The 12,397-nt window shown below is 53.1% G+C and overlaps 1 protein-coding gene across 4 annotated transcripts in view; it reads left to right on the forward strand.

Annotated features, from left to right (window-relative positions):
• Nucleotides 1-2,712: 2,712 nt before the first annotated feature.
• The window catches only part of RAB11FIP4 (RAB11 family interacting protein 4), a 36,056-nt gene continuing 26,371 nt past the window's right edge, over nucleotides 2,713-12,397 (forward strand). For 2 of the 4 annotated variants that reach the window (XM_023517513.1, XM_023517514.1), the window contains exon 1: nucleotides 2,713-2,967. In XM_023517513.1, coding sequence (XP_023373281.1) covers nucleotides 2,938-2,967 — 30 coding nt within the window. In that variant the 5' untranslated portion in view covers nucleotides 2,713-2,937. Of the gene's footprint in view, nucleotides 2,968-4,341; nucleotides 4,433-11,726; nucleotides 11,858-12,397 lie in introns of those variants that run through there. The other 2 variants (XM_023517516.1, XM_023517515.1) reach the window with 2 other exon arrangements.

Raw genomic sequence — 12,397 nt, forward strand, 5'->3', positions numbered from 1 at the left:
TCTTCCAGAGTTCTTTTTTTTTTTTTTTCCTTTTTTGTAGACAGAGTCTCACTTTATTGCCCTCAGTAGAGTACTGTAGCGTCACAGCTCACAGCAACCTCCAACTCCAGGGCTTAGGTGATTCTCTTGTCTCACCCTCCCAAGTAGCTGGGACTACAGGCGCCTGCCACAATGCCCAGCTATTTTTTGTTGCAGTTTGGCTGGGGCTAGGTTTGAACCCGCCACCCTCAGTATATGGGGCTGGCACACTACCCACTGAGCCACAGGCACTGCCCTCTTCCAGAGTTTCTAATGCGATTGTTCTTTCTCCTGCAAAAGCAAACCATATCTCTGTCAGAGTCACAGGGCTGGTGAGTAAAGTAAAAAAAGTCAGCTTCTGACTCCCACCCCAGCACCTCCATGCCTTTTTTTTTTGAGACAGAGCCTCAAGCTATCCCCCTGGGTAGAGTGCTGTGGCATCACAGCTCACAGCAACCTCCAACTCCTGGGCTCAAGCGAGTCTCCTGCCTCCGCCTCCCAAGTAGCTGGGACCACAGGCGCCTGCCACAACGCCTGGCTATTTTTTGGTTGCAGCCATCATTGTTGTCTGGTGGACCCAGACTGGATTTGAACCCGCTACCTTAGGTGTATGTGGCTGGTACCTTAGCCACTTGAGCCACAGGCGCCGAGCCAGCACCTCCATGTCTTACCCCCATGAGTAAATCACAGTGGTCACAGCAGGAAAGAGAGGGCCCTGGGCTGGCAGTTAGGAGCCTGAGTTTCAGTCCTACTTGGCTTCCATCTCACTGTATGGCTTTGGGCAAGTCCCCAGCCCTCAGTAAGCCATCTCTAAACCTCAGTCTTCCCATTCATGAAGTAGAGGAAAGGGAGAGTCCATCAGTTACTTATATAGTTTAAAATAGTTTGATTTCATGACATCTAAAATGCAGCTAAGGGACCGGTGTAGCTAACTTAAGACTTTCTTTGCCCCCACCTCATAGGCAGTAGGGCTGTGCTTAGAAAGCAGGGCTGTATTCCTATTAACTTGCTCTTAGCCCCCACTGGAACCACGAACATGTAGTCCTAATCTGGGCTGGAGCCCTTGGTCCCATATTCTGTCCAATCCTGCCTCTCAGAGTCACCATCCCCACCCCATGTCCAACTGTCACTGCCTCCCTGGACCCCACCGGAGGGGTCAGGGCCTTTCCTGAAAGCCAGCAGCTTCAGTTTTCCCGCAGCTGCTTTAGGTTCTAATCCTTACCTCTGCTCCTCCCCACCTCTTGTCCTGATGACAATTGGTAGCGGCTGCCATTTATTGACTATTTGCTATGTGCCAGGCTCTCTTTTATGTATTTTATGGGTCCTGATTATTTTGATCCTCACAATAATCCTGACATACACACCATTATCATCTCTGATTTATAGACGAATAAAATGGGACACTGGGGATTAAACGTGCTTGGGGGTCATTTATCTAGCTACAAGGTGGTGAAGCTAAGATATGGCCCTTGGCTCCATCACTCAGCCACTGAGCCAGACAGAAAGTGGAAAGAGATGTGTGCACATGTGGGGTGGTGCTGGACCAAAGCACCCAGCTGCCCCACGGATCCCATCCCTACTACTTTGTTGGCCAGTGAGGCCAGGGAAGGCAGAGGTAGCTTCCAGCCAATTAGGAAGATAAATCTGCTCCCCTGGAGTTAGACAAGGCAACATCGAGTCCAAGAGAAACCACCTGCGCAATATTTGCTGATTTACATTTACATCATTTTCTTTTAGAGACAGAGTCTCACTATGTTGCCCTTGGGAGAGTGCTGTGACGTCGCAGCTCACAGCTACCTCCAACTCCTGGGCTTAGGCGATGCCCTTGCCTCAGCCTCCGGAGTAGCTGGGACTACAGGTGCCTGCCACAACACCCAGCTATTTTTGTAGTTGTTGCTTTTGAAGTTTGGCTGGGGCAGGGTTTGAACCCTCCACCCTCGGTATATGGGGCCAGCACCTTGCTCACGGAGCCCCAGGCGCCGCCCTACAGTCACATCATTTTTGCCTTTTTAAAAGTTCAGAGCATATTTACTAGGATTCAATAGAAGGGGTCCTTCCCTTTTGTTTTGTTCTTTAGTTCTTGTTGCCCCATGTTCTTTGTGTTCCTGGCCTGGTTATAAAGGTGGCTTTGAGTTTTCATGAAAAGGTTAGAAAAGTTTTAGATAGGATTGTGGATGAAAATCAATGTAGGAGCCAGCAAACTGAGGCTGGTGCTTGAGATGTGGTGGTGTGGGTTGGGGACTGGGACAGGTCTTTAGTTCGGCCGCACAAGTGTGAGCTTAGGAGGCTGGCCGGAATCTCGAGTGCTGTGACAACAAATAGAGCGGCGTGGAGCGGGCAGGCGACGACAGCGCCCACTTGGCAGAAGCGCGAACGTACACACTCCGCCTGCTCCAATTCCGGGGCAGAGGCGGCCGCACCAACTGAAGTGGCAGTGACCGCGGAGTGGGCGCGGTTGGGCCCAGGCGAGCTCCACCTCCAAGGCGCGCCTGGGTCGCCCAGGCCCGCCCCGCGGCGGCACTGCCATTGGTCGGCGCCGCCTCAGCCACCTGCCCCTACCTTGGGGGCGGGGTTACCTGGGCCCCGCCCGGTGGCTCGGATTCCCAGGCTGCGTTCCCGCCTCCTCCTCCGGCCCCGCCCCGGCGAGAGGCCCCGCCCCTCGAGTCCCCGAGCCCCGGCGCCTCGTGATGTCACTGCAGCTTTGATACAAAGAGCCCTTCGGCCCACGCGGGTCTCCCGGCAACGGGCGCGGGCGGGGGTGGGGCTGCCGCCCTCCACGGGTTCCGAACCGAGTGCGGCGCGGCCGGGGGTTCCCTGAGCTGTCGAGGCTGCCTGCCTGCCGCGTCCCTGCGCGAACCTCTGCCCCGCGCCCAACGGCGTCCGCTTCTCTGCAGTGCACCGACCAGCGGCCGGACCGGGATGCGCACCCCACCGGCCCCCGGGAGCCAGGTAAGCGGCCGCCGAGGGGCTTGGGTTTGCGGGGTCTGGACGACACGTACCTGGCCCGGCCCGGGCTTCTGGGCCATGGAAGTTGGTGGGACGCAGAACTTCGCCCGCCCGGGTCCCGGGAGTGTCCATCCTCTCGGCCCCGGCGAGGTTGGTCGGGTTACCTGCCTGAATCGCTCGGCCACTAAGGAGAGGCCGCTGCTCCTCCGAGCCCTCGGCCCGGCACCCTGCCCGCGCCCAGGTGTGAGAGTGGCACGCTCGCTCCGGTGAAGTTTCAGGAAGTGTTTTAGGGGGACCTGGTGGGCTGGGAAGGGGGCTTGTTTTTTCGGCCCCAGAGCCCTGCCCCCCTCCCTCCGCGGGACCGGTGTGGCCACCAGTGCTCTACCTTGGCTTGGCCAGTCCTCTAGGGGGTTGTGCACAGCGAAGTTTTAACTTAGCTTTTGGCGGCTGCACAGAGCCGGTCTCCTGGCTTCCCTTGTCCCTCCGGGGGCTCCTCCAGGCCAGAAGAGACCGGCTAGCCCAGTTCAGGATTTGAGGGTAGGGACCTACTCCTTCCCTTCCTGGATACTACCAAGGCAGGAGGTGTGCCAGCGGGTCTACCCCCATAGTAGTTGCTGTTGACACAGCCACTTCTCTGTACAGGGACAAGTGTTTTGAGGTTCTGCCAGTGTAGAACCTGAATCTGAAAAGCCGTGACTGCTGCAGAGAACCTAGTTCCGACGTAGCCCTGGGCCCTATTCCTTGTTACCCGGTTTCCCCGGCTTTCCCGCAGACGGCTGGAAATGACACTTGCCTCCTTCTGAGAAGTGCGCCAGTTTTCCTAGATTGACATACGTAGCTTCCTTCCCAGAGGAGTGTGAGGGCTCCAGGTCCCTGTCTCTGCACTTAGCCCCCTCATCTGGGAGTGGCAACTCCCTGGGCTGGTTCCTGGAGATCCACTAAATCTCTTCCCTGCCTTGGGAAGAGCAGGGGGTGGGTGGGCTCCAGCTCCTGGGAAGCTGGGAAGCAATGGGGCGCTGCCTGAAAGATGGGTGAAAGACGGTTACAGTGATTGCCAGATTTGGGAAGAAAACAGAATCTTAAAGGAGAAAGGGGTGGTCCCATTTGTGTGCTACCAGACCTCTACAGTAGAATATCTCTATCTCTCTCTCTCTCTCACATTGTGCCCCCCACCCAGCCTTGGTGGAGTGCCCATGTCACTGCCATATACAGGAGTCTCACCCCAGTGCTGGCCCTAGGGCCCAAATCTTACCCTGCTTATCTGGCATTCGGGACTGTTGACTATGTGCCCAGAGAATATTCATGGACACTTCCCTGCCCTCAAAGTGTTTTCATGCTGTAGGGAGACTTCGAATAGTTGGATCTAACTCTGAGCCTTGGGCGAGCTGATTGGAGCTGTCTTGGAGGTTCATGTGATCTCATAATCTGGAGTGTGCGCCCTGGAGGCCCGAAGAAGCCCCTCCCTGTGGTAAGCAGCGCACCTTCAGCAAATGCCTATTGGAGACCCAGGGTTTAGGTGAAGGGGGTGGGGAAAGTACTTAAAGGCCAGCCCAGAGAGATAAGCTGGGCCTGAGGGGAGGGGTGTGACTAGCCAGGCCAGGTGAGCAGGCTGGAAGGCTGACCTTTGCCCAAGCCTGCCTGGAACCTGTCCTTGGAAAGGACTGCTTTCCTTTTGGGAAGAAAAGCTGAAGAAACTAGACAAGGGTTTCTAAGCCATCTCCCTTGGGCTCCCGGGGGCTCTAGGCAGCAGCTTGAGAGTTTCCACTGGTCCCCCCTCTCCTCCCCACCTCTGTTCTCCTCCCTAAAGCACAGGTGTGCAGCTTCCTGGGCTGGTAGGACTGACCGCCCCAGACTCTCTATCTTTGGCTGTTCACTCAAGGCACTCATAACTCACTGAGGCATCCCCACCCTCCATGTAGTTAGAAACCCCTTTTCCTGGGCTGGTTGACCCTCCTCTGGGCAGCCAGTTATGCCAGGGTTTTTCCACCACTGATTCTACTTTGAGGGGCTTCACAATTTCACTTTATATGTCTTAGGTGTGGGTAAGAAGGAGGGAGGGTGGGAGAGGATCCTGGTGAAATACCAGGTGAGCAGTTCTCAGTAAGGCAGGCATCTCAGGGATGGGAAAAGCGCCCATCCCACCTGTGGCCCTGTGCTGTCTCCTGGTTCAGTGTGTTTGAAAGGAAGCATCTTTATCTCCTCCACCTGCTGCCTGGTGTCGGCAGTGGGGCATGGTGCCTTGCATGCAGGTCCCCTGGGGTTGTGCTCCGTCTTCCTCTGCATCAGTTCTGCTGGCTCCTACCTCAGTGACTGGGTGTTGATGGCCAGACCACTGGCCTCACAAATGAGGAGGACTGTTCAGTTCTCACAGCTGGATTATTGATGTCCTGTCTGTGTCTAGCTGGGTGCAACAAGACTGGGATGCTGATTTGGCAGGTGACACCACCTGGTGCCCTTCTGTATGTTGTGATGCAGCTGAGAACCCCAGGAGGAGGACAAGAGGGGACTAGCAGTACAGCTGAGACTAGGATCCCATAGGCACACGTGGCCTGTCATTGCTCTTCTCTCTCCAGACTCGTCACTTGGAGGGGATTTTGGCATTGTGGCATTTCTGGAGAAGAGGTGTCCATGGCCACTGCTGCTGTGGACTTCCCTTCCCTCGGCTTGGGTCAGGTCAGTTGAGCCTGTCCATATGAACAATTCTTGTCAGATTATGTGTTTCCATCACTCAAACCAAACCAGCAAAAAGCACACTGGTGATGTGCGCACAGCTGTGTCTCAGAGCAGTCAGAGCAATGTTTGGGGCTTACCAGCCTGTTCCTGTGTGTCAGGGTCTTACCAGGAGTCGGGGCAAATCCAGTTCTCCAGACCCATAAGGTAGTGGGCAGCCCAAACCTGCCCACACGCTGGCCTGCCCTGCCTGGGCTCTATTTTCCCTTCTCTTTCCTGATCTTCATGGACCCTGACTTCCCTCATCACCTAGGCAATTCACAGCACAGTTGTGTGCTGTGGTCTAGTAAGGACCCCAGAGAGGCACTCACACACCTGGGCAGCAGCTTTCAGTTTGATCGCCGTCTGGCTTAGGCCCCCAGTGCATATGTGCGTGTGTGTGCATCACACAGATGTCCAAGTGGGGCCTTGCCCATCCACACACCCTCTCACTGTGGGGGCCAGCTGAGCATTAAGGGTGCCCCCTGAGTTCCCTGTGGGTGAGGTTTTATTGGGGTGAATTTGTGGCTGCCTCTCCGGTCAGTACACAGTCCCTTGCGTGGGGGGGTGGGGGGTTGGGGAGGGATCTGCCAGCTTTGAGCCTGATCACAGTTCCAAGAAGTGTGATTGGAGCCCATACAGGTGGCAGGCTGTAGACCTAAAAGCCAGGGGAGCACCTTTGTCATCTTTTCATTTGGAGCTGTCATTTTCTCATGCTGAGTGTCTGACTACACATGACAGTCCTTGCCCAAATGTTTGAAGCCTCATCAGAACACTGTTAATTAAATGGAATTTGAATTTGGCATTGGCCAGTTAATGTGGGCCATCTTCAAGGCTGAGTGGACTCTGGGGCATCTGGCCAGCCTTGCTCAGAGGGGTCCTGATGGGCTTAAGGAGCTAAGCCCCTCACAAAAGCTTTTTTATGGTCAAGAGCGTAGATTCTCAGAATTTTCATTAGTACCTAGAGAGCCTGACGAGTCACTTCTTCATTTTTTTCCAGGACCTTAGAAGGGGGTGAGAGCAGGAGGAGAAAGCAGGCAGCCTGGAATGTGTGCCTCCAGGGAGGGTCACAGGAAGGTCAGAGGGGGCAGCCATGGTGGTCCAGGCATTGTGTTCTGGGTGACCTCCAGCCCCAGATCTGTCGGGCAGGTCGGTGCTAGTAATGCCAGCATTTCTAACCCTACTTCTTGACTTTGTTTAAGAATGGGAAGATGGGGGCGGTACCCATAGCTCAGTGGGTAGGGAGTCTACCACAAACACCGAGGCTGGCAGGTTCAAGCCTGGCCTGGGCCTGCTGGATAACAATGACAACTGCAACCAAAAAATAGCCAGGTGTTGTGATGGGCGCCTATAGTCCCAGCTACTTGGGAGGCTGAGGCAATAGAATCGCTTAAGCCCAAGAGTTTGAGGTTGCTGTGAGCTGTGATACCATGGCACTCTACCAAGGATGACATAGAGAGACTCTGTCTCAAAAAAAAAAAAAAAAAGAATGGAAGTTGTCCAACTATTGGTCATACTTGTGATTGATTCAACCTACTTCATCTTCCAGACAAGTAGGTTCTTTCCCAAAAGTGTAAACATTTTTCAGATGAAAACAAAGCCTTGTAGAAGTTATTATTGATATCTATGACTCTGCTCATGGGAGCCTTTCTCTTTTAAAGTACCAAAAAGAGGAAGGCCTAACAAAACAAGAGTGTGGGGAGAGTGGGTGGGAGCAGGCGCGCATGTGCGCTCTCTCAAATCATCTTTGGTCACCCCCACCCTCCTCTGCACTCAGCAGGCCTGATACCATAAAAGGGGAACCCACATTTCAAGTAGCCGATGCTGTGTGCAGTGGACTTGGGATAAGAGAGCTGATAGGTATCTGAATTTGATAGGAGACAGAATAGGAGCGAGCTTCTTTCTGCTCCCTAGTTCTCAACTCGGGTGTCTTCATCTCATGCTCTATCACCCAATGCCTATTTCCTTAAGGTAGGGAAAATATTTAGGAGCCAGAAAACATTTTGAGTCTAGATCCTGGCTCTGCTGCTTACTAGTTATAAAACTTTGGACACAGTACCTTACCTTTCTTAGCCTCAGTTTCTCCACCTATACAAGGGAGTTGATAACAGTATCTAACTTGTCACAGGGTGACAGTGAAATAAATAAAATGAGCTACAGTGACTTCAAATGCTTAGAATGACTCTGCCTTAGTAGGTGGCAAGGTAGTTAGGCAGGGTAATGTAGTACCCAAGAGCTCTGGAGTCAGCCTGTCTGGGTTCAAATGCACTTGCTATTTGCGGAATCTTAGGCAAGCTATTTAGCATCTCTGTGCTTCGGTTTCCTCATCTGTAGAATGAGGAGGACGCTAGTACCTCCCTTACAGGGCTGGTTTATGGATCAAATATGTAAATATATGAAAAGCACTTAAAACCGCGCCTGGCATATGAGTGAGCTGTTATTTTTCTTCCTGGAAGCTTGATTCTTATCATTGATAACCTTAGCATTGAACAGGATTTCTTGCAGGCAGGAGTCAGTGCTGAAGCAGGAAGGTGCCAGGGAGAAAATTCTCCTACCTAAGGGCCTTTGCAAGAGAAGCATAATTCTGCTTCCTCAGCTTCTGTGTTTCTACACAAACCCACTTGGGCTCTGCCTATGCAGACCCTGGGGCTGGAGTAAAGTGACTCACCCTGCATGGCTGTCTGTGTATGAGAAGCAAAACACTTCTCAGGTACCAGCCTTCCCTCTGGGGTCAGTGTGGGGCTGCCCCTGCTGTCCTCCAAAAAGTTGGCCAGTGTCCCAAAGGGAGAGTCACCTGTGCCCAGCTGGAAAAGCCAGCTTGAAGCAGTGCTGCCCATTGGCTGTAGCACCTGCTTTATTAAAGCACTGCGGCCCTGGCCGGCCACCAGCCCCAGGAGATCTGGAGGGGAGCCAGACAGAAAGGTGCAGGTTGTGCCACTGCTTGGCCACACTGAGTAACTGCCCTTGGTAGTTTTCCAAGGAAAACTGCTCATCCAACGTGGCTGCTCAGAGGGCTGTAGCTCCACTGAGGCCATGCTGACTGGCCAGACCAGCCTGACCAGTGGGATGGCCAGTGAGCAGGACAGCCTCTGCCCTAGAATGTTAAGTAACCATGAATTGATGGCCTCTTGGCTCAATGAGGGTTCTGATTGCATCAGTTGTTAGCAGAGAAAGATCTTGCAGCAGCAGGTGTGAGTGTGTGTACATAGAGCTGTTGATTGCCCTTCACTGCACACACAGGCTAAGGAGTGTGATCGAATCTCCGTTCTCCACTGTACCTGCTCTGTATTTTGCAGAGTCTAAGATGTGTTTTCCTCCCTCACATTGTAACATCTTAGACTGGTGTGTGTTTACTGTAATGGAGGTGTGTTGTAATTTAATTAACAGTGCCACTTTCTTGGTGCATTTGAAATAATGGTGCATCTTAAAATCACAGGCAGCTTGGATTTAATGAAGCATAGAAACCAGGTAACCTCTGGAGAACTTACATAATTTGCATAGTTTCTTCAAGGAAGAGTGTAGAGCCACCTTGTAACAGTGACAGGATTAAAAGAGGGGACACTGATTTAGTTCAAGAGAACTAAGGGACTCCAGTTTTATGGCTCAAGAGCTATGTGACCTTGGGAAAATAGAACAGCCTCTCTGAGGCCCAGGTTCTTCCCCCTCATGTGCAAATCATGGCCCCACAGTCATGGTGATTGTTGCAAGACACCCTTCCTGGGTTCTCTCTTGCTGATATCGTCTAAAGTCACACTGCCCCATTCTGTCTTGGTTAAGCAGGGACGTGGGTTCAGGGTATGGTCACTGGCCTTTCCAAGGTAGCAGAGATCTTCTGGACTTAGTTCTCATAATCATCAACCATAATTCTTCCTTCCTTCCTTCCTTCCTTCCTTCCTTCCTTCATCCTCCTCCCACTTTGCCTGAGTTTTCATTTTCACATGGGTTTCTATTTTAGCAATTTACTTTCAGTTTTTTCTCCTCTCTCTGTGTGTAAAATCTTCCTACATGTAGTCTCTTGGAATCTCCCTGTGGTGAGAGAGGGAGGAGGGCTCTGCCCCACCCCCCTGGTGGCACGGACGCAGACGTCTGGTGTGCAACCCTCAGCTCCAAATTCCAGTGCCACCAACTTTGCTGATCACTGTTCTGTTTCTCTGCTGAGTGCTATCCATAGGGTGCTGGGTGACCCCTGTAGCTGGGTAACTGATGAGGCTGTGGAGGGCCAGATGTGGGTTGCTCACTGAAATTGGAGCAGGGCTAGGGGAGGAGGGCACCGACTTTGAAGCAAGGAGAGACGGGCTCATGGGTTTGTCTAGCTGACAAGGGATCAGCAAGCGGCAACATAGCAGGAGCCACTGAGGGAGACATTTGAGAGCAGGTAGTGGTTTGGGTTTTTTTGTTTTTTGTTTTTTATTGAGACAGAGGCTCACTTTGTCACCCTCGATAGGATGCCGTGGTGTCATAGCTCACAGCAACCTCAAACTCTTGGGCTCAAGTCTCCCAAGTAGCTGGGACTACAGGTGCCCGCCACAATGCCTAGCTATTTTTTATTTGTTTAGCAGGCACGGGCTGGGTTCGAACCCACCAGCCCTGGAGCATGTGGCCAGCACCCTAACCACTGAGCTACGGGCCCCCGGCCCAGGTAGTGGTTTGAACCTGTTTTCCCCAGAAGTCTCTTTTCTGCCCCTTTCCCTCTTAACATTCATGTAAAGCCACCAGCCCGACTGCCTCCATTCGTGTACAGCATCAGGGATTCAAAGGCCCCCTGCTGATGAGGTGGTGTTTATGCCCCTGTGCGTAAGAAACAGTGTGTGCCACTCACAGGGGCTGCTAAAGGTGGGCAGGAGCATGGCAGGTGAGGGAACTGAGGCCGAGACCTGCTGGAAAGGGTTTTGCTGCTGGTCTGAGAGCCAGGACCTGGTGCAGTGGGCAGTGCGGAGCCCATAGGCTCTTTGAGGGAGTTCCTCATGGACTCCCCTGGGAGCCTCCACCCTCTGAGCCCCAAGCTATGGCTTGTCCCACCTAATGCCTCATCACCTGCACCTACCCCAGGAGAGCTTGGGAGGGGACCTGCCCTGGCCCAGGTCCCCTAAGCTGAATTTCCAGCCATGTGTGCCAGAGTGGCACCCCCATCCACACCCTGGTGCCAGACAGCAACTCTTAGAACACACATCTTGGGTAGCTGGGCCTGACAAAAAGGGACCCCAAAACTGAGCCTACAGGGAAGACTGGTGGGGCCCAGGGGCATGGGTGGTACTGGCGGAGGGTGGTTATGAAAACAGAGGCTTCTACCAGGAGTCCCTGAAGGGTGGGGAGGAGGAGAGTCACAATGCCAGATCCCAACCCACCTGTTCCAGGAAGGAAGGTCAAATGGAGCCTTGGCCCTTGGCCGTGGGTGAACACTGGCATCTTCGAGGCTTTCCGAGGCCTGAGGGCTTCTGTGGCGGAGAAGGACTAGGGTAGATAATTGGCCATGGACTGTGGGTCAGCTCCATCCAGGTGTGCGATCCTTAAAGCAGATGGTGGGCTCTCCCTGGGCCATCCCATGTCACCTCTTTTGAGGATGCTCCCCTGAGGAAGTGCTGTCTGGCCTTCCAGAGCCACCACTACCCTGTCCCAGACCTTCACTTTGAGTCTTTAAGCTCCTCTTAGGATGATGAAAAGTATGGAGCCCCCAAAGCACGCCCCATAAACTCTTGGCTGTGTGAGTAATTAAGCCCTCACTTCAAACAGCCACATCTTTAAAAGCTATAATTTGTAGCCCAAAATAGCTGCCTATTCCAAGAACCAGGAGAGCCCTTAATGCGCGCCCCTTTCGACTTGTATCCCATTAATTCGCTTCCAACGTTTGAGCTGCCCAGACACCTGGCCCATGATTGTCTCGGAAGAGCTGGGAATATGGTGGCTGTAAGGGAACTGGAGCTTCTGACAGGTGCTTGGGAAATCTTTTCTGAGAATTCAGATGGGGTGATTGAACTTAGCGGCCGCTGATTCAGATGGCCCTCACCTTGTATGCCACTGGAAAGGGCAGTAAAAGAGACACTGCAGTGTAATTTTGGTGGGAAGTGGATTAAACGCTCTGGATACCATTTCCTCATCCATAAGGAGGAGACAGTATTGTGGGGATTTTAGGGGAAAAAATGAGACCACTACTGTCAAGCACAGAGCCGAGAAACACCAGCACGTGGTAGGTACTCAAGCTTGTTGGCGTCCTCTGCTTTCCCCCGAGGTGGGGCTGAGGGGATCTGAGGGTTCAGGTAGGTGAATGGGGGGCTTAAAGCTAAGAGGAAATGCCTCCTTTGCCCTGCAGCTTTTCTCTGGGCTGGCATGCCTGGAATTCCTGGGGTTAGTTGCCGGGTTTGTTTTCCAGATGTGGAAGCAATTTATGTTCTGTTTTCATAATCCCTAACAGTTTGCCCCTGAACGTCCACATTCTCATTTGAGAATCAAGGCCTTTGGCTCTGTTTGTGGGGCAGGAGGTAGACTAGATAGCTGGAAGTGGGGCACTGGGATCGGAGTCCCATGGATTTTTTGGGACAGTCACACCCCATACGGGGCTTGGTCAGAAGGTAGGTTCTGGTCCCCTGTGGGTTTTCCTTGGATAGACGAGTTACTTGGCTGAATTCAGCTGTACCCTCAGTCGCCATCCCCAACCCTGACAGCTGTAGGGGTCAGGGGTCGAGCTGGGGTTCCAGCCATGTCAGAGGGAGGCCTCCATCTCAGGCGA

Source organism: Otolemur garnettii, unplaced genomic scaffold (assembly GCF_000181295.1).
Source record: "Otolemur garnettii isolate 467f Iridium unplaced genomic scaffold, OtoGar3 scaffold00112, whole genome shotgun sequence".
NCBI lineage: Eukaryota > Metazoa > Chordata > Mammalia > Primates > Galagidae > Otolemur > Otolemur garnettii.